This window comes from Suillus subalutaceus (assembly GCF_016647625.1).
Source record: "Suillus subalutaceus strain FC151 chromosome Unknown DFJ58scaffold_50, whole genome shotgun sequence".
Lineage (NCBI taxonomy): Eukaryota > Fungi > Basidiomycota > Agaricomycetes > Boletales > Suillaceae > Suillus > Suillus subalutaceus.
The window spans coordinates 25,179-51,238 of NW_024540299.1; the positions used below are offsets into that span (position 1 = coordinate 25,179).

Below are 26,060 nucleotides of genomic sequence, written 5' to 3' on the forward strand. Positions count from 1 at the left end.
ATCATTTTATCATCTCCTCCACTCAGGATGTGCTTGCCATCCGTGGAGAAGGTGACACAATTCACCTCATTGGTGTGCTTGAATATGGTGACGGTTCGTCGATCCGAAAGCCGCCAAAGGCGAGCCTGATGGTCTTGAGATGCGGATGCGAGAAGGGTGCCAGTAGGGTTCAAGGCAATCATGTTGAGAGCATTAGCATGGCCCTTCCAGGGCTCACCGACCTGCTTCCAGGTCGATGAATCCCATATCCGTATGGTGGAATCACTCCTAGAACCAGCCGAGACAAGCTGTTTGCCATCGGGCGTCCACGCGAGTGAAGTATTCCATGCTCCATTGAACGCAGTGTGACCCTGGAACTTTGCGATGCATTCCCTCTTGCATGGATTCCATATTTGAATATTTGTCTTTGTTGCGATGGCAAGATGTTCACCAGACGGCGAATACCGAACGCAGCGGATTTCAGCGTCAGTTCCGCAACTGACTGGATTTCCTTCCACCTGCCATGTTTTTGTATTCCAGAGCTTTATTGTGGTGTCCGATGAGCCACTCGCCAGAAATGTGCTGTCTGGGGAAAAATCGAGCGAGAGGAGCTTGTTGGAGTGGACTTTGATGGGCTGGGTGATGGATTCGCCGTCTCTGTTCCAGGCGATGAGCTCTCCACCATTATCACCGCTTGCTATGAATTGCCCGTTTCTTGATATTGCAACTCTTCGTACGACCAAGCGATGCCCCTCCATTATCTTCAATACTACACCATTTTCTAAGTCCCATAGACGAAGCGTCTTGTCGTCCGAGGCCGTTACCATACGGCGTCTATCGGGGAAGACTGCGACTGCCCCGACACAATCTTCATGACCTTCAAATGTTCGACTGGCCGTAGTGATTTGAATGGCAGGCTGTTCTGCTTCCGTCATTCTGTTCAAGGTGGATGGTGTTGAGCACAACTTGCTGGGGAGTTTGTGGGTGTCTTGATCTAAGTTTCAGGGGTGCTTGTACCGGGCCCTTTAGTGCTTCTTCACAGCCTCAACCTGCTTCGTGTATCATTAGACGCGCAGGGCACGAGGCCTGAAGCCTATATGTATACAATTTGCAACAAATCCAGAGCCAGCCTCGCTCTCTTCAAGATTCTAGCTAGTCCACCACGTCCATCCCTCTATCCGACTCCATCGCCTACTCCACCCAATCCATCCTGGACGTATATCTAGAGAATCGACACCATCTCTGCCGGAAAAAGGCTGGGTCGCAGGCGAATCTGCAGAGTGGAAAGTCTATAACACAGCAGAAACAGACAAGATGTACGTGCACTTCGACCTGTTGTTCAGCCACAATCGTGACTGCGATCGACAGCGATGTCTAAAAGCTCTTGATTTTAGCCTGCATCGTACCACGCACCATCGCATTCATGTCCACGATCAGTGAGGAGGGCATAGAGAACCTGACACCGTTCAGGTAAGATGTACATTCGTTATCTAACGCGCTCTGCATGCTTACTTGGCCTGCATCCACCAATTGGTTTAACACAGAAAAAACATGTCTCTTCATCGATTCAATAACTTCTTCCCATAGGTCACGAACTATCCGCCTATCATCTTATTCGCATGCAGCCACAGCGCTCGGGGCCGCCTCGAAAACACAGTCGCGAACTTGCAGAACAGCCAAGGATACACCGTGAACATTATCAGTAAGCCATTTGTCGAGAATGTAAACGCAACTGCCATAAACGCTCTTTGACGAGTGGACTATCAACTATTTGACAAAGGAAAAATGCGTATGCGTGCTCCTTTGTGATACGATATATGCGCTAACTACCGGATGTTCGGCCCCTTTTCGCATGGAGTGCAAGGTCATTTCATTAACTGCCAAGTCCGCTCGGGAACTACACCGCCTCCCAACAGCTCTACAAATCCATAATATCACACACTCAATCACAGGCGAGTACAACAGCACGCTCATCCTCGCGTACGTCAAATACATCTACGTGCGAGACCTGCTCACAGGTATAGTAGAGTCCCAGTCTCTGCGTCGATGGCGGTCGTCATAGTCACGGACTCTGTCATGACGTTTATCAACATCGCGATCTCGGCCCCTCCGGTCCAAGTCCCTGTCCCTTTCACTACTGTCACTTCTTCTCCTGTCATCTTGGTATGTCTCCTCGATCGTCACGGTCGCGTTCTGGTCGCCTATCGCGATCACTTTCTCTCTTAAAATCACGTTATCATCCCTCCTACTGCTCCCCGCTCCGTTCCTTCTCTCAGGTGACCGTGAAGCCCTCCTCGAAACAGTCGCACCCCCATTCCTGCTTTCCTGCCTACTGATCTCCTGTCTCACAAGCGGGATATACCACTTATCGTCTCCTCGCCGTTTCTCACTGCCGTAATCCAGCACCTCCTGCTCCTTTGCTCCAATACCCAAGAGTGCAGGGCGTGATTTCGGTAGGCAAGGCTCCACCAGCGCATTATCTTTCGCTCTTTCTGAGCTTGTAACAGCCCCACCGTCCACCCAACCCATGCCGCGGAGCATAGCAGCTCCAAACGCAGTAATTGGCACACGCGCATAGTCATCGATAGTAGCAACATCCGGAATATCAGCGACGTCTTGCTGGACGGTATCGGTTTCACTGGGAGGAACGAGAATAGTATCGACGTGGGAAGCCGAGTCCATATCCTCAGCCAGCAGCACACGAAGGGCATTTTGGTCGTCTGTCTCTTCTACCATGTCTACCTTCGCATGTTCTTCTACTGTAATATTTGTCTCTATAGACGTCGTGCTTGTATTGAATTGAACTTTCTTGTTGCCGAATTGGATACCTGACAGCTGGGGGCCGGAGTTGATGGTATCACACGTTCTAACTTCCAATCCCTCTAACGCTCACGTCTGCACCTATATTCTCTTTTTCAGAGTCAGGGATGAATCGTGCTGCCTCCCGCCGGTCAGGATTTCGCTTCGAAGGAGTCACACGACAAGAGGGCCCTTAGGGGCTTTGGTCTTCGGCTTTTTTCCCATTTACACTAGATGATATAAGTAGCACATGTGCCTTTTGTGAGCTGTAGAAATGTTGGAAAGAACGGAAAGAGACGCACCGCTGTGCACCGAACTTGTTGAAAGAAGTGATAAGCTCGTCCTCGAGACGGTCATCTTCATCATGATCATCGCTATAGTCTGACTCGTCTTTACGCCCACAATTAACGAACACTATCCCGCTAGGCTCTTCTTCATCGTCTGAATCCTCTCGGGAGCTGAAAGTACGAGGAGGCCAGAAGCAGACTCGGAGCTGGCGGTACCGGAGAGGTGACGAAGGAGCACTGAAAGTTTGAATTTGTCGCTCGCCCTGTCATCGTTGGCTCAGCAGCTGCTGTGTACCTGCGCACAGTGAATGACAACTTGGACATCGTCGTGCAAGATACAGCAAGTGTGGCCCTCGGATCGTAAGTGCATTTATGATTTGGAGGACACTTGTAGAGTATATCAATTGCATTGATATTTCCGTGGACAGCACCCTGCTGGCGAGCAGGGCAGGATGTTCGATATGGAGCTTGGACACTGTGGAACTCGTACTTGAAATACTTGGTGACAGATTGGGTGCGCACTGTGCTATGAAATGTTGAAACTCACTGCAGAAATCGGTTGTCAGAGTGGGAAAAGAGGCTTGCAGACCGTGGGTAATAACATTTGCACGGCTCGGATGACCTGCAGGCTTATAATCAGTTACTAGCTCCATTGGCTGGCGGCGAAGCGGACGGCCTTTCTTGGTGGAAAGACCATTCAATCAATTCTGAAATCCACCCGCTCAGGATCTTTGCTGTGACGGTCTTCTCAATTGTAGGGCATGCAGGCGAAGTAGAGCGCACGTTCTCAACTTCTCTGATCTCGGCACAACACCATCCGCGCGGTGTGATCTTTCAGTTGACACATTTGAAATACTTGTGCAAACCACAGCGCCATAAAAGCCGCGGAGGCTGGGAAGTCCATCCGTCTTCGACATGCTCGCATGCACACTCGTGAAGAGGTTAGTATTGCTATCGAGACTGGACAGGATCTTGAAGCATCTTTCGCGTAGACACCTCCGCTCTCGACCGAACCTCGAGATGCAGAGACTTTCTTGCCAGTCCAGAGAGTATTTCGCCTGACGATATTACTACTGAATTTGCAGCTCTCGCAAGAGTCAAAAAGGACTGAAGAAGTTCAGAGCATTAATGGAGTCAACTTGAAGTGTTCGAGGGAAATGTTTTTGATTTTGACGAGTTAGATCGGGTCGAACAACTTGAAGGAATAATATTCTATATGAAGTTGAGGTGGTTAATCACAATGGCGAGGGTGACGAATGGGACGAGGCAACATTGGTGTCTTAGGAATGTCGATAATCGGCAGAACTAAATCCAACCCCCTATAGCTAGCCGTGGGAATGGTTGGAGGTCGGGTATTTGATTGTGGATGATCATATTGCCGATAGTAGTCCGCACTTTCAAATTATGCAGCTCTTCTTTAATTCCGACCTAGTTCAACGACAAACTTCATGGTCCGGTTGATATCTACCAGGGTCCAACGTCGAGATTGCTGTTTCCTCATTATCGTTGTAGCCTGCGTTCAAATTGAAGACTCCTCGTCTCGTGTCTTTGATTTGCCGAGAACCTCGTGAACCTTGACTTCGATGCTGGTCGCCCTCAGTAACATCCCCAGGTTTCGCACTTTGTGGTACCAGCCTATTTTTATGCAAGAAACGTGTCGCGAGCCATGATGTTCAACAGAAACGGGAGCTTCTCATAGAAAACACTTCGATTCTTCAAGACGTCATCGATTCATCACCGCTTTGTGTCACAGAATCCGACCCGTACAATTCGATAATTGACCTTATCTCCAATCATGAACGACTGAAACATTTCGGCCTCCGCAGCTCCATCCTGATCCCCAAAAGTCAATCCTGAGGTCGTCAACAGATGTAGATATGGGCTCCCATTTGTCAGGACCGAAGCTGGAAGCCGCCCAAGTATATAAATCTCGTTCTTCGACAATAATAATCAATACCTGCGCAGTACTATGTCTCTTCCTCCATCTGACCAGGAGAAACATCTGCCATCTATTGGAGAAAAGACTGACACTGACCATGAGCAGATAAATCAACAATTCGACTTGGATCCAGTAGATATCGCTGCTCATGCGCCGTCCCTGCGCGGTCGTAAGCTAACGGCTGCAGTGGCGTTTGTGGCAGGAACTGGATTCACACTCCTTGGGTGCGTTAAGAAGTGACTAACAATCGAATTATTCTCATTTTGCGATTCAGGTATGACCAAGGCGTCATGTCGTCACTAATTACGGGTAATCAGGTAACATGTGTTCTATCAAGCCTCGCATGCAAGTGTCCATATTCTCATTGTACCAGTTTGAGGCTTCCTTCCCTGAAGTCGTAGTAGAGGCCAGCCACCCCAATCACGCAACTCTTCAGAGCTTCATAATTGCCATTTATGTATGTTGTCACCTTTTGTACGTCGTATTTTATGCTTATACCATGTAGGAAGTGGGCTGTCTCTTCGGTGCTCTGTCCAATCTTTGGGTGGGAGATAGGCTTGGTCGCCGTAGAACAATTTTTTTAGGAGGCAGCATAATGATGATCGGTAGGCGAATTATATCGTTTTAAGAACACTAGCTAAATTTCTCACAGGGGCAATTCTGCAAATAACTGCGTTTTCTTTCGCACAGTTGACTTTTTCTCGTATCCTCACAGGCTACGGAAATGGTCTGATAGTCAGCGATGCCTGTTCATGATCCCGAAGTCCTGCTGAAACAAGTCTGCAGACATCAACGGTGCCAACATATCATGCAGAGCTCTCCCCTTCCGCAAAGAGGGGTCGAATGCATGTCATTCATACGCAATATAATCCAAAGACTCACAGAATTCTTCTAGGATCATGATGGAGGGGACTCTGATTGTGGTTGGAGTATCCATTGCGTGAGTGCGCCATTATATCGATTTATTAAATTAATTTAATTACTGTTTTACAGCTATGTACGCGCGTCGTTATTTCATTTGTTCATTTTTGCTGACATGGTGCTCTAGTGGGTTGATTTAGCACTGTATGTTTCAATGTCATATCCAGGTTAAGCTTGTCTGACCGATGGCGACGATAAAATCAGGTTCTTCGTGAATTGGTCGTCTGCTCAGTGGAGAGTTCCGATAGCTTTGCAGTTGGTGTTTGAAATCATTGTGGTGACGTGCATTGGATTCGTGAGTTCTGTTTCTCCCAAAAAATGTGCATACTAGTACTAACAGAATCGATTTGGCACGCTACACAAGCTTCCCGAGTCACCGAGATGGCGAGTTCTTGTTATTCTCCATGATTTTCGCGAAACTAATTAGAATCTTAGGTTGGTGAAGCATGGTCGGAATGCAGAAGCGATGGCCGTTATATCCGCAATGGAAGACAAACCTCCCACTGATCCAGAAGTTCAGCGCACGTACTACGGTATTCGTGAAGCTGTTGCTGTCGAAACATCTAGTCAAGGTTCATTACGTGAACTCACTACCGGGGGTCGCAGTCAAAACTTCAGACGAACAGCCATTGCTGTGGCATGTCAGATGATGCAGCAGCTGACCGGAATCAACCTCGTTACCTAGTGGGTATTTCAGTCTCCTGAAGTGACTTGTTCTGATTTAAAAATGCGCTTTCAACAGTTACGCTGTATGTCATGCAACCACATGGCCTACTACGACGATGCTGATATCACGTAGACTATTGTATTCCAGCGTCTTGGTCTCTCCGATGTCAACGCGCGGATTACCGCTGCTGCCAACGGCACAGAATATTTCCTTGCTTCTTTTATTGCTTATTATGCAATAGACTATGTTGGCAGGCGCCAACTCATGCTGATTGGAACAATCGGCCAATGCATCGTGATGCTGCTCTTGGCTATCTTAGGATATATTAACAATAAGCCAGCGCAGATTGCGAGCGTAGTCATGTTATTCGGCTTCAATACGTTTTTTGCTATTGGGTGGCTTGGAATGGCCTGGTTATACGTGAGTACAGCAACGGCGGTTTTAATCATTTTGATTTTTCGGTGATCTGATATTTTCTTTGCTGATTTCCAGTGCGCTGAGCTTGCTGGGCTCAGAACCCGTGCACCAACAAATGCACTAAGCACGGGTTTGTCACTCTCGTACGCCAAGACAACTTTACTTACCTATTGTTTTCCCAGCGTCAAACTGGACTTTCAACTTTGTCGTCGTGATGGTCGTTGGGCCATCTTTTAACAACATCTCCTGGAGAACCTACATCGTTTTTGCAGCATTGAATGCAGCCATTATTCCAGTTGTTTACTTTTTCTTCCCCGAAACTGGCGGTCGGTCTTTAGAAGGTAAGTTTTGCGCGTCCTCTGTCCAGCTCCTAGTTAATTCTATCATGGAAGACCTCGACGTTGTGTTTGCGTTGGCGCACATTACTGGTGAAGATCCTGTCAAGGTTTCGCTTCGGAAAGATATCCCGCTTGCTGGATCGCGAGAGGCGGACGAGATTCTTGGTGTTAGCACAGGCGTTCAATATCATCACGCGACAAAACCTTTGACGTCATTCTCGTTATCGAGTGAAACAAGGACACCGGTCTAGGTGCGATGGTCACTGTTGGTTACGGTTGAGTTTGACGAAGGTTAGGTGTGTAGCTTCTAGAATGCACAGAAAGTGTATGTATGCATAAAGTACGGTAACCCGAGCTAGGGTAGAGGGGCGAGTTGAGTTAGTTGAGTCAGGCATGTTTTCTATGTATGTATTTCGTAGCCATCAATACAATCAATTCTTCATACTGAACTTAATGGACACGTGACCCAACATCACTTCGCGTCCAAATCGCGTCTGTCATGATTTCGAACGATCTGGCAGGACGCTGTACATACGGCGGATGATTCCTGGACGTCCAAAACGGTGCGGCCAGGATAGTGTAAAATATAGGGTCGCCTCAGTCACAAATCTGAAGTTGTAAAATTTATGCAATGTGTCAGTGTCATGTTATAGCCTATTACATGTTGATATAGTGTCTATTACACTCATAGAAAGTACTTATGCAATTCTTACCCTTGAACAAGTCGAATAACCCTGGTGGATATGAAATATAATTGGCTCTTGACAACATAGTTGCTACGTCGCCCGCGCAGTCATAACGAAGTGAAGAGTAATGTCCATGGTGAAAATTAAATAAATCACATAAAATTCTGGACCTTCTTCCCTTTGACCGTCCTCGTCTTAGTCTTCTGTGTCTTTGGCTTACTAGCCTGGAACAACTTATCAGCAGCAACCTCATCCTCATCCTTTACTTTCTTCTTCTCATCATCAGACACATCAACGACTTCATCATCCAACTGAAAGAAATGTTAGTGGACGGAGACGATCATGCTTGGGACACTCACATCGAAAACGTCTTCTAGATCGGGCGCTGGACCTCCTGAAAGTTTCTTGGGGACTTTCCCGAGGTCCGTTGCTTTGTGGAAGGGTATTGGATGATCCGTGCTGTTATACCTGAGCGTGCGGTTAGCGACAATCTGACACGGTTGATCGGTGAGCCTTACTTCTTCGTAAACGATGTCTTGGTCGCAGGTTTGATGAGCTTGTTAACGACATCGTCTTTCTGAGTGTCCACGCCAAGCTCAATGACCGTGTCCCAATCCTCACGAGAAAGGTAATACTCGTCCATCCGTTCAATGACGTCGTCGACAGCAGCCTATGAAGGACGCGATAAGTAGCAAGGAGGAAGAGGAAGGGACAAGACTCACAGCACCCTGATCTATCAGTGGCTTAACAACGTGAGGGAACAGTGCAGGGATATACGACTGTCGGATCTCGTGCTTGTCCCCAGAGACTTTGAGTCGCATTCGAACCTGCACATCTCCTAGTTGTCGATTGAGCTTGATCTGTTTCGAATTTTGTCCTAGCCACCTATGCGAGAATCATATGAATGATGGGTGTAGTAAGCTGGGGCGAACATACTGAGGGAATGTCATTGGGTTTTGGCCGCCGTATCCGCCGCCTGGACCAAACAAGAATGAAGCGGGCCGCACCATTGAACATACCGCATGCAATGGCATCAATGACCAGTGTTGCTCCGGCCTGAAGGACATCATAAAATCCAATAGAAAGAGTTATGCAATCTGCTCACCCATGAATCAGGGCATCGACGAGATCGGCGTCAGATATAGAAGATGCGGCTTGATCCATCAACTCGAGTTGCTTCAACATCTTTGGAGGCCCTTCGAGGTTCCGAACCTTGACAGGTTGAGTCTTCAAATAATTTTCCTGACGAGAGGGTAAATACTTCGGTGGTACTCGAAAACAGTGTGTTTCACCTGGATGAAAAGCGGGACGAAAGAATGGTCGTGGAAGTACAATTCCATCTTGTCGCCCAGTGTCTCTCGAACGTTCGGCCCAAACGCATACGGACCAAGAATTTTGTACGTCACGTCGAACGGTGTCAAAATAGTGTACTTTTCGTTGATCTTTGCACTGTATTATAGTATAATTAGTGAGTAGCAAACGACGAAGAGCACACGTACAGATTCTTCGCCTCGTCAAAGTCCATGCTACTACTGGATAGTCGCCATGTCGACAACATATTCAAAACTTGTCGAATATCTGACTGAGAGCCAGTGATAAGCTGATCGATGACGTTGGCAGGAATTTTCATATTCTCCCTAGTCGACGACATCAGCATGGTGTCAATGTGATTGAAGGACAGCTTACTTGTACGCGATCGTCATTATGCGTGATCGGACAGATTGAGCCTCAGGTCTGTTACTGCAGTGAGGTCATGTTACTCCTGAAATTGAGTTCGACATACCGCCGAAATGTCATGCCAAAAGTATTTGCAACGAGTGGCTTCAGCTTCTGGGCGCCTCTATCGTTAGCAATACAGATAATAGGGATCTGAATGCTACGAGGTAAGATGTGTGCTCGAGCGGACGGATCAAAACATACTTTCGTCTTCTTGATCAAGGCACTGAGAGCGCCAACGCCACCCCTGTCACCAGCGGACATGCCGTCGACTTCGTCCATAATGAGACACGTCTTGTCGGTGACTCTGACTCCTGCTGCGTTTGTAGCCTATTAAAATATTAGAGCCATCGTAACAGAGCATTGAACAAACAAACATTGCTTCCACCCATCCACCCGTCTAACGACAGATTGCTGATGTTCATGCCACTCTAGATGTTTGTGAGCACAGTATAAAGGTAAGGCACCACTTCCGATTTACCTCGACTAGCTTTTTGCTACGCGCGTCGCTTGCATTAAGCTCAATAGGCGTGAACCCTTCGAGCTTCGCACAAAGATGGGCACTGGTAGTCTTGCCTATACCAGGTGGGCCAGTAATCATCACTGCACGGTAGACATTCATAGCATTTTTCCCCGGTTTTTTGAAACCACACTTCAGGCTGTCCGACCTGCGAAGGGATTTGCATTTGCTTGAACAGACGCTAACATATAGACCTACCAGTCGTGAAGCCATTGCTGTAGTTTTTCCACCTGTCCTTTGTTGCCACAGATCTCCTTTAATGATTGAGGAGCGTATCTCGTTGTCCACAGCTGGTTGGAGACATCAACTTTGGAGCTGTAGTAAGAATCAGGGGATGTGCTGGGTGAAAACGGAGTGCATACTGACCTACTAGATTCGCCAGCGTCCTTCGACGCTTGTTTCTCCCTCCGCTCGAGTTCCTTTGCAGCCTGTTTGATCGTTTCCTGTTCCTTTGCCATCTTCTTCTTAGTCTTCTCATCTAACTTCCCATCACCTGGTCCTTGGCGAGTGGCTATGAGATCAAGGAACTCATCCTCGGAGAGCGTCTTGAGTTGGTGCTTCTTGATTGCGTTTAGTTTCGAAGGACCAGCATTGTCACCCAGGACAACAAACGATGTTTTTGATGAAGGTTGCCCTACGACGCGCCTATGAAATTGTGAAGCCTTGTAGATACTGTGGATGTTAAGATAACTAACCCCCCAAATCGCTTCGCCAAGTCTATTGCTTCGTCTCTAGAGAAGCTGCTGAGTTCGCCAGTGAAGACAAAGGCAAGGCCCTCGAGGCAGTTGGATGACTTGGGCTCAGGGACCTGTTTCGAACCAGGGGCAGACGGTCCAGCTAATTTTGCGGCTTTTGCAGCAGCCCAACTAAGTCACGTAGTTCAGAGACAGAAGCACAAACACGGAAAGTCAGTGTACTTGAAGGGTTTGGTGGGCAGTTCCGCGTTCTCTTCTTTAGCCTGTCCTTTAGCTGCTTCCTTTTTCTGTGGGGGAGGTTTCTTGGGGGGCGGTTTTGACTTTGGGGGCGGCTTAGTGTTACTTTTCTTTTCATATTTGACATCTTCCTCGTCCTCATAGTCGTCTTCACTCTCCTCCGCTTCCTCCTCGGAAGAGTCCACCACGAACTCGTCGTCCTTTGATTTCTTGGATTTGACAGGTGCCTTTCGGTTCGTCTTGGTCTTGCTTGTCGATATAGTTGCTTTCGAGGTCGAAGGTGACGCGGCTACTTTCGTTGCGGTAGCTTTTGAAGCCGATGCTGACACGACTGCTTTTGGTGCAGCCACTTTCGAAGTTGAGGCCGAGGCAACTACCTTCGGTGCAGACTTCGCAGCGACAGCTACTTTCTTCTTTGGCGGGGACGCGACGGATTCGTCCTCCTCATCGCTCGAGATAACAACTGTATTTTTTCGCTTGAGACTCTTTTTCGATGGAATGTCATCACTGTCGGGCATCATTGTGCGGTCGGATTTGGTTATTGCCTTGTGCTAGGAGTCCGCAGAAGTTATGGATGGATGGAGGAAGGATACTCACGGATTTACCTCCTCCAGCACCACCGAAGAAAGAGCGAAGGTCTTTTCCTGTGGGTGCAGCAGTCTTTGAGGACTTGGCGGGTGCCATAGTCGTCTGTGCTATACTAGCAGTGGTGCGTGTGGTTTGGTCGTGTTCACACTCGGAGCGCGCGCCAAGTACTCACGTCGCGTCACATTCTGTCACGTGTCGGCGTGTCACTCATGGTGAGCTCACCTGGGCTTCCCAATAAGTAAGCCTTAATATAGTTGTTTATTACGTGCTGTACTTACTAATGTTTGGCTTGGTTGCTGTCAGATTCAACACCAGCATTAAATGTTGTCCCAAATCACCTGGAACCTTCAGCGTATGCTACCTAGGTAGCTCGGCACTCTCCGCTGCCTATACCACCCGGATGCACCATCCCGATGCACCCGCCAACGCGCCTCACTTTCCAAAATGGGGCAGGCAACACTCTCACGCCCTTTGTACTTGCCCGCCACCACCATCATCGTCTACCCTCAGCGTATAGACGGCCCCCTTGTCTTCCAATGGCCACCACCCTGCTGCTAACGTTGTGCAGGCCTTCCAAACTCCCAGAAAGACTCAACGCGCCCACATCTCTTGTCTTTGCCTGCCACCACCACCATTGTCTACCCTCAGCGTATAGACGGCCCCCTTGTCTTCCAACGGTCACCACCCTGCTGCTAACGTTGCGCAGGCTTTCCCAACTCCCAAAAAGACTCAACGCGCTCGCCAATGCTCAGCCACGTACCACGTTCACCAACGATGCGCCCATCTGTGAGGAGGATCACGGGGCTATCCAAAGTGGCTACCAAACATTCGTTTCGACGCTCTGTTTGGACTATTGATGTACTTAAGGCAGGGAAACAAAGCCAACGGAGGGAGGAAGTCAGTGCGAAACGGCAAGCATGTATACAAGGTATGATAACTATTGTTCTACATGACTTTGATGTCCTTTTCATTGTTGCAGAAATGTCATCTGAGGATCGTGAGGCTGTGGAGACCATGCTCATCGATCATGATGTTGATACCGAATCCCTACCATATACAGCACCTCCTGGTGAGGAAGGAGTGGACCTTAGCCATGAAGGTGGCGAGTACGAGGCCTTTGAGGGACTAGCTCAGCAAATGGCCAATATTTCTGGCTGGTAAGTCTCTATTTCCGTGCGCTTGTTGTCATCTTCTAACATATCATAGCCACTATGTGGATCCGCGCACCCGCAAGGACCGCATTGACATCCAGAACGCAAATTGGAATGCTCAAATGGAATGCCTTGTCGATGCTTACTTGGACTATCGTACCCGGGATGCTGGCGACGGCATGCCAAGTGCTTTGAAGGAGGATCAACCTATATGCAATCATGCGGACAATCTATCACTTCAAAACATTGAGCTCATCGATATATTCAGTGATTTATGTATTTTTATTCGTCGGATTTGTATTGACTAACAATACACAGGTCGGAAGTGCACTTCTGTGCAGCCTCGAGCCTTCCACAAATTTCTGAACGAAAGTCTTATCTACCACGGTTACCTAGGCTGCTCCCCACTTCACCCAACTGTTGCCATTTCTCTGCGCACGCTTGCTGTGTATCAGCAAACTCATAGGACATGCCTCCGATATAGCATCCAAGCGCAGTGCAAAAGTTTATGTCACCTTCACGATGTATGATTTCTAATGTATTGATATGATACATTAATAACATATTGTTTCATAGATTCCGTACCGACCTTATTTTAATACACAGTTTTCAGACGCTTATGATGTGTACCTTGAGATTTTGCATCGTGTCGACTCCCTCATCAAAGCAGCGCTCAAGCACAACACGCCCAATTGGCGACTTCTTAACTCGTGTCCCTGTTGCTTTTATAAGCTTGAGGGTGAACATCCCCTAGCTTTTGAATGGCTCGCCACTATTGACGGAAACAATAGCTTGAAAAGATGGTTGTCATCAATATATGGCACATCTCCACATAATGATTCACGCACCTATCGTTCCGACTACTGGCTTAGCCGAGCACAGGCTGATGAATTCCAGAAAGGTGCTCAAACGCAATCAGTGAGTTTGGCTCATATCAACTATACGAAACTAATCATTTTAGCTAGAAAGAACGTAATGATGATTGGGAAGATGTCATACAGTCGGAGTCTGCACCAGCATCATTCCATTGTGTCGACCGCTGGCGAAATGCTGGTCCAGAACAACGTAAACGCATGTTCTCGATCTTTGATGAATCCGGAATCATTGTCGCAGCCTGCCGCCACCGGATCATTCTTTTAGCTTGCGATATGGTGAAAAGTGGTGAGCTGTACGTATCTTATTTTGATATTGTTGTCATCCTTGCTGACTGGTTTTAAGTGCAAAATACCCATTAGCCATTATAGACCGCCTGCTCGACATTTATGGCAAGAACAGGGGTGTTGCATATGATATCGGTTGTGCATTCTCTAAAACACTCGACAATAGTAGCCTGGGTCCCCGCGCTCGCGCACTCAATTTCCGGATGATGGTCGGGGCGTTTCACGGCCATGCTCATAACCGAAGGTGTCAGATTGATTGGCACCCGCTCTATATAGAAGGTACCGGCCACACAGAAGGTGAAGGCTGTGAGCACATTTTTTCTTCGTCAAACGAGCTTGCTCGTAGCACTCGCCATGCTAGTCCATTTCACCGACATCAGGCAATCGAGCAGCACTTCTCCTTTTGGGACGAGGACAAGTATGCAGCCCTTAGTAAGTTTTGTCTTTGACCCGGTAGACAATCAGAGCTGATTCTAGATTGATGTATAGGCACATTTTTACACAATCATTACTGAGAAGCTTTAACGGCTGTACAAACTCTTAGCGCTGAACTTGCTACTCTCCAAAGTGTGCTTAACATTTCAAACAAAGACTTCCTCCGTTTTCATGAGCAAGAGCGTTCATACCTTGATGGGCTGAAAGAGCCGCCACTCAAGGATTGAGTCAGCATTCGGTATATTCGAGCTCTCGATGATGTTGCCGAGCGACAGTAAGTCATTAGCCAAATTTGTACTGATTTGATGCCTCAGTACTAGTATAACAGAACGGAATGGAACTCGGCTCGCGAAGCAGCTAATCGGTCGCTCGTAGACATTCATGTCGGTGGCTTTCAGGATATGCATGTCGCCCTGAATCAAGCTTGGGTACGTGTTGATGGAGCATATTCCAAGCTTCAAAATGCGGAAGCAATGGCTTCGCACTTGGAAATTCAGCTGGGAATTGAAAAACAATGGGAGATCGGGAGCGAGCATTATAATCGCTTCCGCCAGGAAGCCTCACTTTTGAACTATCAGACGGCACTTGATGAGCTAGAACGGCTCGTTGTTATGCGTTTATTTGAGCTGTCAAAGCTCTCACTTTCAGGGACAGGTAGGTCTCTCATTTTGGTAATGGCCGCATTAGCACTTAATCCTTTCTGAACTAGGCTACAAATTACGCCAACAGATCAGCAAAGCTTTACAATGTCGTTCTGAGGCAATTCGTAATGCACTCGGCCAATACAACACTCAGGCCACTGCTCTGGTCCCTCCGCGACCACAGCTGACTTGGAAAGATATTGTCGAATATAGTTTCCTTGGCAAGTTCGATCTCTTGCGTCAATCACGTTCTGACATCCGCTCTTTGGATTGGACTAAACCTGCTCACCGTGAAGCTACGGTGAAGTACTTCAAGATCCAATGCACTCGTGAAGAAATCCAACGATTGAATGTTGAAATTCGTCGGTTGCGTACAGCTATATACGACGAAGAACTTACGGTAAACGCCACCATTGAGGTTCTTCTCACATCAAACAGACCTGTTGGACTTGAATTGCAACGTCGATGGTGAAGACGTGCTGCCATCAACGCAGTGCATCTTTTTAGATTAGATCAAATTGCGTCGCAATCGAACTTTTCAGGGACAAGAGGAATTGGTGTGCAGCTCAACAGTACATCTGAGTCCTCTAGCCACGGTATGTCTCTTGATTATTTCAACCAGTATTGATACTATTAAACATGCAGACATACCCGCTGTTATCCATGCCAGCAATAACCAGGCAGAGTCAGAGACAGCTGCCTCGAATATTTTGGCATCTGAACAGAGTGATGGAGATATTCTCGAGCATGAGGAAGAAGCACGGACTGTAGAGGACTTCGCTGATTTTTTGGCCTCCGTCGCAGACTGAATGCTGCTACTTTGAACATGTTCTCAGTAGTTCGCTCCTTGTACTAGTAGTTTGTCTAATAGCATCATGACTCGAATTCTACGATAGACGGTACATCAATGAGACGCACAGAATGGTTTGCACAACAGGAATACAGTCTGTAGTTGAATGGGAGACATAAGATGTGATGGTTTTTAAGTATCTTTGTTGTCTAGGAGTTTAGATATATTCGCCGTTCGACTTATCATATTCCCTTTTACATATCATCTGCTACTACTTTTGTACAACAGGAATACAGTCTGTAGTTGAATGGGAGACATAGGATGTGATGGTTTTTAAGTATCTTCGTTATCTAGGATTCAAATAGTATAACAAACTCGCTTCACCGTTCAACTGATCTTAACATATCATATTCCCTTCTACATATCATCTGCTACTACTTCGTCCCTTCTACATATCATCTGCTACTAGATGTCCTGATTTATAACTGTATACAGCACGCACTGGGTTCTCTTATTATGATATCCGTAATCGGTTACCTGCGCAGGCCTTAATTTTCCTTACCTCAAGCATCCTTCCATCCTAACTCAACACCTCGACCATGGTTTGTTCTGTCCGTTCCTCATCTCCCATCCCTGCAAAACAGAAAGATCATTGTCTGAGTCAGACAGCGTCTACTGAAACCACGTCTCCAGTGCAGGTGACGATTCAACCTCGCTTCTCGTTGAATAGCTTAGCAGCATTACACTTGAGCTCATTTGCGCAAGGGTTCAGTAATGCAGAGCGACAGGCAGCGGCCCGTGCGGTACTCAGACATGATGCTCACATTGACGGTACTCACTACCACACTCGAAAGCCTGGCGGCCTCCATCCTTCGCACATCGCCTTCAATTCATACACGTCATCAGATGAACGAACCATCACTCAGGAAGAGTTCGTGGATGCAGCACTGCAAGATGTGTTTGATGCGGTGAGCTCTCAACTTCTCATTGTTAACAGACCAATAATATAAACTGTCGTCAGATTGCAATGCAAGACCCACTTGATGGTGGGATTTCCATCCTTATGCACTGCGCTGGTTCTGAAGCCCCAGAACCACACTCTCCAGAGTGATTCACCATTGAACTCTATGTACATCACGCCACGTGAATATCATGAAACACCCAGGCGCATTGGGGGAGACTTATCAGCTTTGGTCCAGGCTTTCAGCGAGGAGTTTGCAATTCCGCATCTACAGCGTTTTTCGGAACGTTGTCGTATTGAGGGCATCATCCCTCCCCAGCACTGTAAGTCTATCTTATCTGGATGCAGCTATACTATTTAGAAGCTCACATCTTTTTCTTTCGCACTTAAAGATGCTGCAAGCCAAGTGAATTTTTCTGGACCATCATTCATACCCGGGCCAGTTGTAGCCACGGGTGCATGGGTCCAGTGCTCGGCTCGTCCTACCAGGCAGTTCACGCAAGATTTCGAAATCAGTAACAAGTTGCTCTTGGCTGCTGTTCAGATGGGACAAGCCTTGGCAAAAAGGATGTGTCTGACACAATGTCTGCTAGTGCTTCGCTCCGCAAGGGCAGCATTCGTCAGCGCCGTCATGCTGATGCGGCTTTCCTGAATACTGGGGCCCCTCTGCTTAGTATTGGTCTGCACACCGATGCCGTGCTTGATAGATTTGGTCTGGATGACAGGATGCTTCTAAAGCTCCAAGAGCTCATCGGTTCTGTTTGTAGCAGCCGCTGGGAGGCTGTACTTCAATCTCCGAAATGGAATCTGACTCATGAGCAGGCGTTGAACATGAGTAAAGCGCTCCATTTGGATCTTGACAGCAGCCGATCTATGTACGTGGTCAATAAGGTATGGTGTGTTTTTGGGTTGTTTAAATTTTTATAACTGATTATTTGGTCACCATTTAGGCGTCATCTTCGCTCCTTTTGCAAATTTTCAGGTTTCTCAGCATTCTAGTGTGTATGTGCACGCTTTACCTGTTTTGTCTTTGTTTCTGGTTATTAGATTGAATTACCCATCATTTCAAAGTAACTAGTAGTTGTGTCAATATTATGTCAATATACGTCTGGTGTGCTATGCTAAATATCATGCTTGCTTTCTACATATAAACTCCTCGCTAACGGATCAATATCCAGGTCAATGGCTCCCCCCTCCCTTGCAACGCAGGTGCACAAGCGCATCCAGGCACACCCTACCTGTCGCTCCAGAGTTACTCTCAGTAAGGAGGCTCGTGCTGCCCTTACAGTTCGATGTCGAGACAATTCCCGTCGCTTCAAGTTAGCCCTTCAGGGCGCATGGGACGGTCTTGACAAGACTGTGAAGACCATCACATCCTCCCATCACAAAAGCTTCCGTCGCGTCCAAAATGACTTGTGCATAGGACGCGGGATGATGAGGTTCAAGCGCTCCAAGTTGAGTGCTTGGAATGCATTCTGCTGGAAGAAACGTCAAGAGAACAAGGACAACGGTAAGCACATTTTTTAATCACTTCAACAGAAGTGTACTTATTGTGTGACGGTATCAAGGTACGACGGGCAAGGACGTCTTGCAGGAAATTGTCAAGGACCACCGTGAAGAATATCAGGACCTCACCGAAGAGGAGAAGACTCAGCTTCTGCTCGAATATGGTGAATACAAGGAGACGAAAACCACAGGGGTCCGAATTTCAACTAAGTTGAAGATTATTGATATCACCTCGACATTCAAGGCTGTCGAGAGCGAGGTTAGTCTTCATGCATCTTATTTTTGCTTGCTGACAGTGTATAGTTAAACAACTTGAGGAGTCGTACTGGCACTGAGTCAATGTTCTACGCAACGCGTGGGTCTACTGACCTCCCTCTCTGTGGTGTTATCTTCGCTACCAACGGTGTAGAGGAGTTTATGCCGTCCGTGATGAATATCGATAATCAAGATTTAATCAGCAAGATGGAAGGATTTGCTGTCCAGGGAATGAAAGGTCAGCCTCATCTCGACCGAAAACGAGTCTTTGTCAATTAATTTCTGATGATAGGTGCTGCGGGCAATCATCAAAAGCGCTGTTCTAAGGTCCGTGCATCCCTGCGCAATATAATCAATCGGAAACTCGGTAAATTTTCCCTGAATCTTCTTTGCTTGCTGTTATACTAACTACTATAATGTATAGTGGAAATCACTAAGGACGACAGTGCGAGGATGCACTGGGCCAATTATTTCCGCAACGTCGTCGAGCCTTATCAAGTTGTTGTCCATGGCTGGCACACCAACATCCCATTCGTCAACCTCAGCAAAGCATCTAGTGCTCTTCCTGACCTCCAGATGTTGCAACGGAAGTGGGAGTCTGGTGCTGTTCATTGGAGACAACTTGAGGAGGAGGAGTTTCAACAACTCCTTGAAGAGCGTAACGAGAAGATTGAAAGTGGTGAGATTATCGAGAGCCGCTGCCGAACTCGCTCGGACAAAGGAAAGAAGCGAGTGTGATTGCTTGATGACTCTGGAACACAGCATCACAAGAAAAAGTACAAGAGTACAGAAACTATTGATACAGATGATGAGGATGATGAAGATGATGCCCCCACTTCACCTACCAATGTCAGCTCCACCAGCACCAACACGAGCACCAGTGCCAACATGAGCACTAGCGCCCACAGCAGCATTAGTGTTGATACCAACACCAATGACAACAATCAATCTCACTCGTCTGAATAGATTTAACCGTTTTTCATCACATAAGGTCCCAAGTACATTCAATTAGATACCTACTATAATAAAAAAGTTTCTTCTTGCCGCTTTTGTGAGCCCAATGATCCTCCTCCGAGATGAAGGTGCCACCAGTCATTAAGATACATGGGTAGCATCCAGAAAGTGGTCTGTAGATGAGCAGATGACGCCATGTTAGGAAGTCCTTTGAGAGTTGAGAAAGCCTGCGCAACGTTAGCAGCAGGGTGGTGTGGCCGTTGGAATACAATAGGGCTGTCTATATGCTGAGGGTAGACGATGGTAGTGGTGGCGGGCAAGGACAAGAGGCATGGCTGCATTGGCAGGCGTGTTGAGTCCTTTTGGGAGTTGGGGAAGCCTGCGTAACGTTATCAGCAGGGTGGTGGCTGTTGGAAGACGAGAGGGCCGTCTATACGCTAAGGGTAGACGACAGTGGTGGTGGCGGGCAAGGACAAGAGGTGTGGGCATGTTGGCGGGCGCGTTGAGTCCCTTTGGGAGTTGGGAAAGCCTGCGCAACGTTAGCAGCAGGGTGGTGGCCGTTGGAAGACAAGGGGGCCGTCTATACGCTGAGGGTAGATGATGGTGGTGGTGGCGGGCAAAGACAAGAGATGTGGGCGCGTTGGTGAGCGCGTTGAGTCTTTTTGGGAGTTGGGAAAGCCTGCACAATGTTAGCAGCAGGGTGGTGACCATTGGAAGACAAGGGGGCCGTCTATACGCTGAGGGTAGACAATGGTGGTGGTGGCAGGCAAAGACAAGAGATGTGGGCGCGTTGAGTCTTTCTGGGAGTTTGGAAGGCCTGCGCAACGTTAGCAGCAGGGTGGTGGCCGTTGGAAGACAAGGGGGCCATCTATACGCTGAGGGTAGACGATGATGGTGGTGGCGGGCAAGTACAAAGGGCGTGAGAGTGTTGCCTGCCCCATTTTGGAAAGTGAGGCGCGTTGGCGGGTGCATTGGGATGGCGCATCCGGGTGGTATAGGCAGCGGAGAGTGCCGAGCTACCTAGGTAGCGTACGCTGAAGGTTCCAGGTGATTTGGGACAACATTTAATGCTGGTGTTGAATCTGACAGCAACCAAGCCAAACATTAGTAAGTACAGCACGTAATAAACAACTATATTAAGGCTTACTTATTGGGAAGCCCAGGTGGGTGAGCTTGACAAAAACTTTTGACCACTCATTATAACGTTTAACATCTTGGTGCGTTGCAATTGTTGCCTGGACCCCTACTTGCATGCATTTTGCTCATCGTAGTTCATTCATAGCAACTGTCCCAACCGCACTGATATACTCCACGAGCCTGCCCCCGATGATCGATCGCGCAACCGGCGCTATTACATTTACTAGCATGAACGTATCTAAACTGAGAACAGACCAGTGTTTTCCTTCCTTTTTGTAGGGTTTTTCGAGGAGAAATTGTTTGCCCCACAGTGGGTCATCATGATTTGACTGGTCCATTGCTAGATTTTCAAATGGTGTGGCTTCTGCGTGATTGCAGTAGTTGATGTGCACCATCTTGCAATTGTGCTCCTCCAGTGGGTAATCTTTGTATTAGTAATGAACGCGAATCTGCAAGGTGGAAGGTCTAACACATGTACAGACAAGACGTACATAGGTACATCTCGAGCTGTTTTTCGGCCGCAATCGTGATCGCGATCAACGGCAATATATCCAAGCTTTTGATTTCATGCGATGGGGTGTGGTATGATGCCTGACGCAGACATTGAATCACACCTCATCGCATCCGTTTCCACAATCGGCGAGGAGGGCACAGAGAACATGGTACCGTTCAGGTGAGATGCACCTCCAGTATCCAACATGCCCTGCGCGCTTACCTGGTTTGTGTCCATCAGTTGGTTTAACACACTGGGAAATACACAAAAACATGTCTCTTCATCGGTTCAATAACATCTTCCCATAGTTCACGAATTGCCTGCCCATCATCTCATTCGCAAGCAAGCTGTAATGCCGTCACGTCGACGGCAACACTAATAGACGGAACGATAACGTGGAAGAGAGTATGATTGACAAGGCGGTAAGAAAAAGAAGATCTCCAACTACAGGTAGGTCGAGCTATATATATATGAATCTGTATTGTGCACGGTGCCCAATCAACGATGTAGGTAAGACGCGTCATAGGCTGCGTCATATGCTGTGTCAGCGATGTGGTAAGCATCAGACTTATACAACACAGCTTAAAGACAATCGCGAGAACAACCAAGGATTCAAATATTCACCGTGAACGTCCGCGTCATCAGCGGAGTGGGCTATCAGCGGTTTGACAGAGGAAAAATGCGTATGCGTACACCTGCCAATCATGACAACATTCATCTGAGTCGTCGAATGTCACGTGTCGTGACACTCCCGCGAAAGTAATTCGGTGACGTAACTCGGATGCGAAGAGTTGCGCTCTTCGCATCAACGAGTCACGTGGATGACGTAGAACGTGTCTTCGTTTTAAAACTTGGTCGGTGCGTAAAGGACAGTAGCTCCTTACACCCTGCACGCTTACCTCGCTTGCATCCACCAGTCGATTTAACACTTTTTCCCGTAGGTCACGAACTACCCGCATATCATCTCATTCGCATGCAACCACAGCGCCGGGCCGCCTCAAAGACACAATCGCGACCTTGAAGAACAGTCAAGGATTCACCGTGAGCATCATCATCAGTGAGTTATTCGTCGAGAATGCAAATGCGACTGCCATAAGTGCTCCTCCCGGCTTCGATTAGTGGACTGTCGGCGGTGTGACAAAGGAAAAAATGCGTATGCGTGCACATTTGTGACACGACATATGCGCTAACAACAACGTGTTCAGGCATTCCGCGTCAAGGAAAGCACTTTTGGCATCGGGTGCGAGGTAATTTCATGTACTGCTGAGTTCGCTCGCTCGCTAAGAATGCCACTTCCCAACAGCTCTACAAATCCATAGATATCACCCACCCTCTCACACCCGCCCTCCCCGAGTGCTCTTCCCGTCCCGGACGACATTTAGTGACATCGCGATCTCGGTTCAAGTCCCTGTCGTCGTCCCTTCTACTACCGTCTCTTCCCCTCCTGTCATCTTGGTCTCTGTCCTGTCGACCCTCACGGTCGCGTTCTCGTCGCCTATCGCGATCACTTTCTCTCCTAGGGTCACGGTCATCATCTCTCCTTCTATCAATCATCCTCCTCTCACGATCATCATCCCTCCTACTGCTCTATCAGGTGACAGCGAAACCTTCCTCGAAACAGTCCCACCCCCATTCCTGCTTTCCTCCCCACTGCTCTCCTGTCTCACAAGTGGGATATACCGTTTCTCCTCTCCTCTCCGTTTTTTCTTCTTACTGCCGTCACCCAGCACCTCCTGTTCCTTTGCTCCAATACCCAACAGTGCAGGGCGTGATTTTGATAGGTAAGGCTCCACCAATGAGTGCATTCATTTTCGCCCTTTCTAAGCTTCGCCGTCCACGCAACCCATGCCGCGGAGCATGGCAGCCCCAAAAGATACAACAAGTACTGACCTCGGATCATGAGAGCATTTGGAGAATACTTATGTAGGGTATCATATCAGCTACATTGATATTTCCGTGGACAGCAAGGCAGGATGTTCCATATAGAACTTGGACACTGGCAAACTCGTATTTGAAATACTTGGTGACATTGTGGGATGTTGAAACGCACTGCAGAAATATCGGTTGTCAGATCTAGATTGGGAAATTTTATGTTTGTGGCTTGTGAGTCAGAAAGAATAATTATAATTCAACGACGAGTCGACACTACACGTAAGTCGGAGCTAAGGGCAACTTCACCACACTTTCATTTGATAGTGCTCTCTTACTCCGTTAGTCCCTTATAGTCCAACACAACAGGTTATCGTCCCCCGCCCACAAGGAGGAACGTACTTTCCTTTGTTAGTTTTGTAAAATCCTTCATTTTCTCACGAATCCTGTTCGGACTCATCTGCCTCGTGATCCTCTGGATGTATCTTTCCAATGTCCATCTTCCTCATGGCATTCAGTCGACTTCATAGCCCCCTTAGAGTTCCCTGCTGCTTTACCCCTACCTCGCAGCTTCTCTCCCTCTGCGCAAGCAACGACTCGAGTGCATTTTGATATGAATTCCCACTAGAATATGAGTGTCGGCTGCCATCTCGTTCTCGACTTATATTCTTTCAGGCTCGACCCATATCAACACTCCACACAACCCAGTATTCTGTCACCGCTCCCGTCACCGTCAAAACAGGACTACGCCGCCTATCAACCTTGTGGCCCGCTCGTACATGTCATGCACTACCGCCTATTGTGGACATTCCTCTTACTCCGGGTAAATTGGTATGGTCGATTCATTTCTCTCACCGCGTTTCAGCCAAATTCGCAACGACCTTCCACAGAAGTGCAGATTACCACCGGACAACATGGAAGCGGCTGGTCGTGTGGCTGCTTCTAAACTAGTATTGTGAACATTTTACTTTTGATCGTTGTCATTCGTCGTATGTGTTATATCACATTAACCTGTCCCATAGTTGACCGAGATATAAACTAACTATGAAACTCGCCTCTTTGGTTAGATGCAAGTATAGCTCTCCATTACATGCTACGTTATTGTATCTCCAGGACAGATATCTGATGCATCATCGCATGAATTAGGTTTTCATAAGCGCCAGTGCCTTAGTATAATTTTTGAAAGAAGGCATTGCATTTTGGGATCAAACTGGCGCTTGTTGGCCTACACGAAGACTGGATTGTGGAGCTCCCACACAGGATGACACCGGTCACGACCTTGGGGGTCATGAACCTTCCATTCCCAATCTTCCGAATGGTGAACAACGGATCTGCCACTATAGCTTCAACGTTGGCAATCATAGGTCCGATCAGACAATTTATGAGTTTGACGCCTCGACACTGAAGAAGGTGGGAACGCCCTTTGAAGGGCACACCAGCCTTGTCATAGGCCTAACATTGTCATTTGAATGTGCTCTTTTCGCCAGCCCTACCCATGACCGCGTCGTCGGGCTCTGGGCTTTCGAGTCCCGGTCCTGCTGTGCCGCGTCGTAAGCCAGTGATCTCTGCGCTCGCCTGTCAGATATTTCTCTGCTCAGCTGCTAAGACAGCCACTTTGGTTCACTACCTTCACAAAATTCTTCCATCCTCCTCTTGCACGGGCGCGGCTCCTCTCATGAATACTGAGATTCGTGATCGCTTGGATGTACGTTCTTCTCTCGTTTCCTTCGCAATTGACTCGGCGGTCTCCTTGTAGTTCCCTGCTACATTGTCCTTACTAATTGTTCTCCCACTCACGGACGTTCACATACAGATCCACGCGAGAACGTAAGCGTCAACGGCCGCCATCATATTTCCAACTTCCATCTTTTTCAGTCTCGTCTACCCACCAACCAATCATCCGCTACTGCTCCTACAACCTTCAAAGCCTGCCTACACCACCTATGGACCGCTTGTGCATTGCCACCAATTTCCAATGTTCGTCTTGCCTCGAGTTAACCGGTATACATGGTTCATTTTTCCCGCTGTAGTGAAGGTCTCACCCATTTGCAGCACAACGATGCTGACGATGACTTGATTCATGATGAAGATTATGTTCCTCATCCATCCAATTAGCAACCGTTAGTCACAGGGAAGCTCGTGACTGGAGAGCATGGAAGTGGCCAGTTGTATTATTGCTTGTAGACCAGCTTCGAGGATATTCCATGGGTATTGCTCGTCTCATACGTCAGATTCACATTCTTGGATTATGGATATAACTAACACCAAGGATGCATGCCGCTACAATATCTCTAGCGTCCTGACCATGTCCGGAATAGAAGAAAGGTCTTTGACTTGTGCAATAATATCATGATCTGACGCGATTCTCTTGTATTCTCCGCCGCGCTGATGCGCTAGTAAAAATGCGTTAAAAGGCTGCTCAAGGTGAGCAGCCAATCGCAACGCTCGACCTCTCAGTTCCGAATCAACCAACTCCTGCGCTTCAGGGAACTCGCCAGGCGAATCCTGTAATGGAGACCCGGGCGCAGACCAATAATCTTCCTCGCTCTGCGTGTTGTCAGCAACGTCAGGCAGTTCTGCCAACACAGACGGCTCCCTGAAGTCCAGAGACTCGAGGAGATCACGATTCCATGGACGAACGAGCAAGAATGTCTGCATAGTGGGTCTTGGCGATGATAACTGGATCAGCTTGTCCTCCGTGGTGATCAGCAGGTCATGAAGTCCGTCGGCCTTGACTTCATATATCTGCTGGTCTTGAGTGCGACTCCGTTTGACTGCTGTGACACGAAATGCGATGCAAGGCAGATGCAGCCTACAGTTTGCGAAACGAGGCGCGTTCAGGTTGTCAAGCAGGGCGTAGATTTTCAGGACCAAATCTACAGCCATGGCATGTCGGAGCAAGGAGATTGACGTCTGGAT

General features: G+C 47.9%; 8 protein-coding genes across 8 annotated transcripts; 5 read left to right on the forward strand and 3 right to left on the reverse strand.

Annotated features, from left to right (window-relative positions):
- Nucleotides 1-1,818: 1,818 nt before the first annotated feature.
- DFJ58DRAFT_745565 (DExH-box splicing factor binding site-domain-containing protein) lies at nucleotides 1,819-3,435 on the reverse strand (the record flags this gene model as incomplete). The annotated part of the gene is made up of 4 exons (XM_041387403.1): nucleotides 1,819-2,814; nucleotides 2,873-2,941; nucleotides 3,008-3,328; nucleotides 3,361-3,435. 4 exons carry the CDS (start codon nucleotides 3,433-3,435, stop codon nucleotides 1,975-1,977), a joined length of 1,305 nt encoding a protein of 434 aa, XP_041244115.1. The 3' UTR covers nucleotides 1,819-1,974.
- A 249-nt stretch (nucleotides 3,436-3,684) lies between these two features.
- Nucleotides 3,685-4,252, forward strand: DFJ58DRAFT_702981 (uncharacterized protein; the record flags this gene model as incomplete). The annotated part of the gene is made up of 2 exons (XM_041383641.1): nucleotides 3,685-4,006; nucleotides 4,058-4,252. A coding segment is annotated over one exon (318 nt), but the record flags the coding sequence as incomplete, so codon positions are not given.
- Nucleotides 4,253-4,862: 610 nt separating this feature from the next.
- DFJ58DRAFT_371575 (general substrate transporter) lies at nucleotides 4,863-7,763 on the forward strand. Its single transcript, XM_041380086.1, has 17 exons — nucleotides 4,863-5,228; nucleotides 5,279-5,321; nucleotides 5,378-5,461; nucleotides 5,510-5,609; nucleotides 5,657-5,739; nucleotides 5,791-5,849; nucleotides 5,900-5,944; nucleotides 5,998-6,001; nucleotides 6,053-6,069; nucleotides 6,130-6,220; nucleotides 6,290-6,309; nucleotides 6,361-6,609; nucleotides 6,668-6,674; nucleotides 6,725-7,012; nucleotides 7,085-7,139; nucleotides 7,192-7,350; nucleotides 7,402-7,763. The coding sequence occupies exons 1-17, from the start codon at nucleotides 5,035-5,037 to the stop codon at nucleotides 7,596-7,598; spliced, it is 1,695 nt and encodes a 564-aa protein (XP_041244117.1). The 5' UTR covers nucleotides 4,863-5,034; the 3' UTR covers nucleotides 7,599-7,763.
- Nucleotides 7,764-7,970: 207 nt separating this feature from the next.
- Nucleotides 7,971-11,930, reverse strand: DFJ58DRAFT_786774 (replication factor RFC1 C terminal domain-containing protein). Its single transcript, XM_041390093.1, has 18 exons — nucleotides 11,799-11,930; nucleotides 11,187-11,746; nucleotides 10,965-11,135; nucleotides 10,636-10,914; nucleotides 10,468-10,584; nucleotides 10,231-10,417; nucleotides 10,127-10,180; nucleotides 9,954-10,079; nucleotides 9,817-9,902; nucleotides 9,720-9,767; nucleotides 9,533-9,670; nucleotides 9,326-9,482; nucleotides 9,139-9,275; nucleotides 8,970-9,089; nucleotides 8,756-8,918; nucleotides 8,552-8,703; nucleotides 8,393-8,501; nucleotides 7,971-8,344 (listed from the first exon to the last, which is right to left on the reverse strand). The coding sequence occupies exons 1-18, from the start codon at nucleotides 11,883-11,885 to the stop codon at nucleotides 8,186-8,188; spliced, it is 2,850 nt and encodes a 949-aa protein (XP_041244118.1). The 5' UTR covers nucleotides 11,886-11,930; the 3' UTR covers nucleotides 7,971-8,185.
- Nucleotides 11,931-12,770: 840 nt separating this feature from the next.
- On the forward strand, nucleotides 12,771-15,985 carry DFJ58DRAFT_716274 (uncharacterized protein; the record flags this gene model as incomplete). Its single annotated transcript, XM_041384206.1, has 11 exons — nucleotides 12,771-12,946; nucleotides 13,314-13,464; nucleotides 13,517-13,858; nucleotides 13,906-14,108; nucleotides 14,159-14,532; nucleotides 14,620-14,667; nucleotides 14,692-14,718; nucleotides 14,980-15,189; nucleotides 15,245-15,637; nucleotides 15,671-15,733; nucleotides 15,822-15,985. The coding sequence occupies 11 exons, from the start codon at nucleotides 12,771-12,773 to the stop codon at nucleotides 15,983-15,985; spliced, it is 2,151 nt and encodes a 716-aa protein (XP_041244119.1).
- A 2,124-nt stretch (nucleotides 15,986-18,109) lies between these two features.
- Nucleotides 18,110-19,426, forward strand: DFJ58DRAFT_660110 (uncharacterized protein; the record flags this gene model as incomplete). The annotated part of the gene is made up of 5 exons (XM_041382128.1): nucleotides 18,110-18,437; nucleotides 18,496-18,692; nucleotides 18,737-18,926; nucleotides 18,981-19,055; nucleotides 19,113-19,426. 5 exons carry the CDS (start codon nucleotides 18,110-18,112, stop codon nucleotides 19,424-19,426), a joined length of 1,104 nt encoding a protein of 367 aa, XP_041244120.1.
- A 547-nt stretch (nucleotides 19,427-19,973) lies between these two features.
- On the forward strand, nucleotides 19,974-20,534 carry DFJ58DRAFT_841235 (uncharacterized protein; the record flags this gene model as incomplete). Its single annotated transcript, XM_041392689.1, has 3 exons — nucleotides 19,974-20,121; nucleotides 20,171-20,285; nucleotides 20,342-20,534. The coding sequence occupies 3 exons, from the start codon at nucleotides 19,974-19,976 to the stop codon at nucleotides 20,532-20,534; spliced, it is 456 nt and encodes a 151-aa protein (XP_041244121.1).
- Nucleotides 20,535-22,672: 2,138 nt separating this feature from the next.
- On the reverse strand, nucleotides 22,673-23,416 carry DFJ58DRAFT_913926 (uncharacterized protein; the record flags this gene model as incomplete). Its single annotated transcript, XM_041395352.1, has 3 exons — nucleotides 23,323-23,416; nucleotides 22,838-23,268; nucleotides 22,673-22,807 (listed from the first exon to the last, which is right to left on the reverse strand). The coding sequence occupies exons 2-3, from the start codon at nucleotides 23,075-23,077 to the stop codon at nucleotides 22,673-22,675; spliced, it is 375 nt and encodes a 124-aa protein (XP_041244122.1). The 5' UTR covers nucleotides 23,078-23,268; nucleotides 23,323-23,416.
- Nucleotides 23,417-26,060: the final 2,644 nt, after the last annotated feature.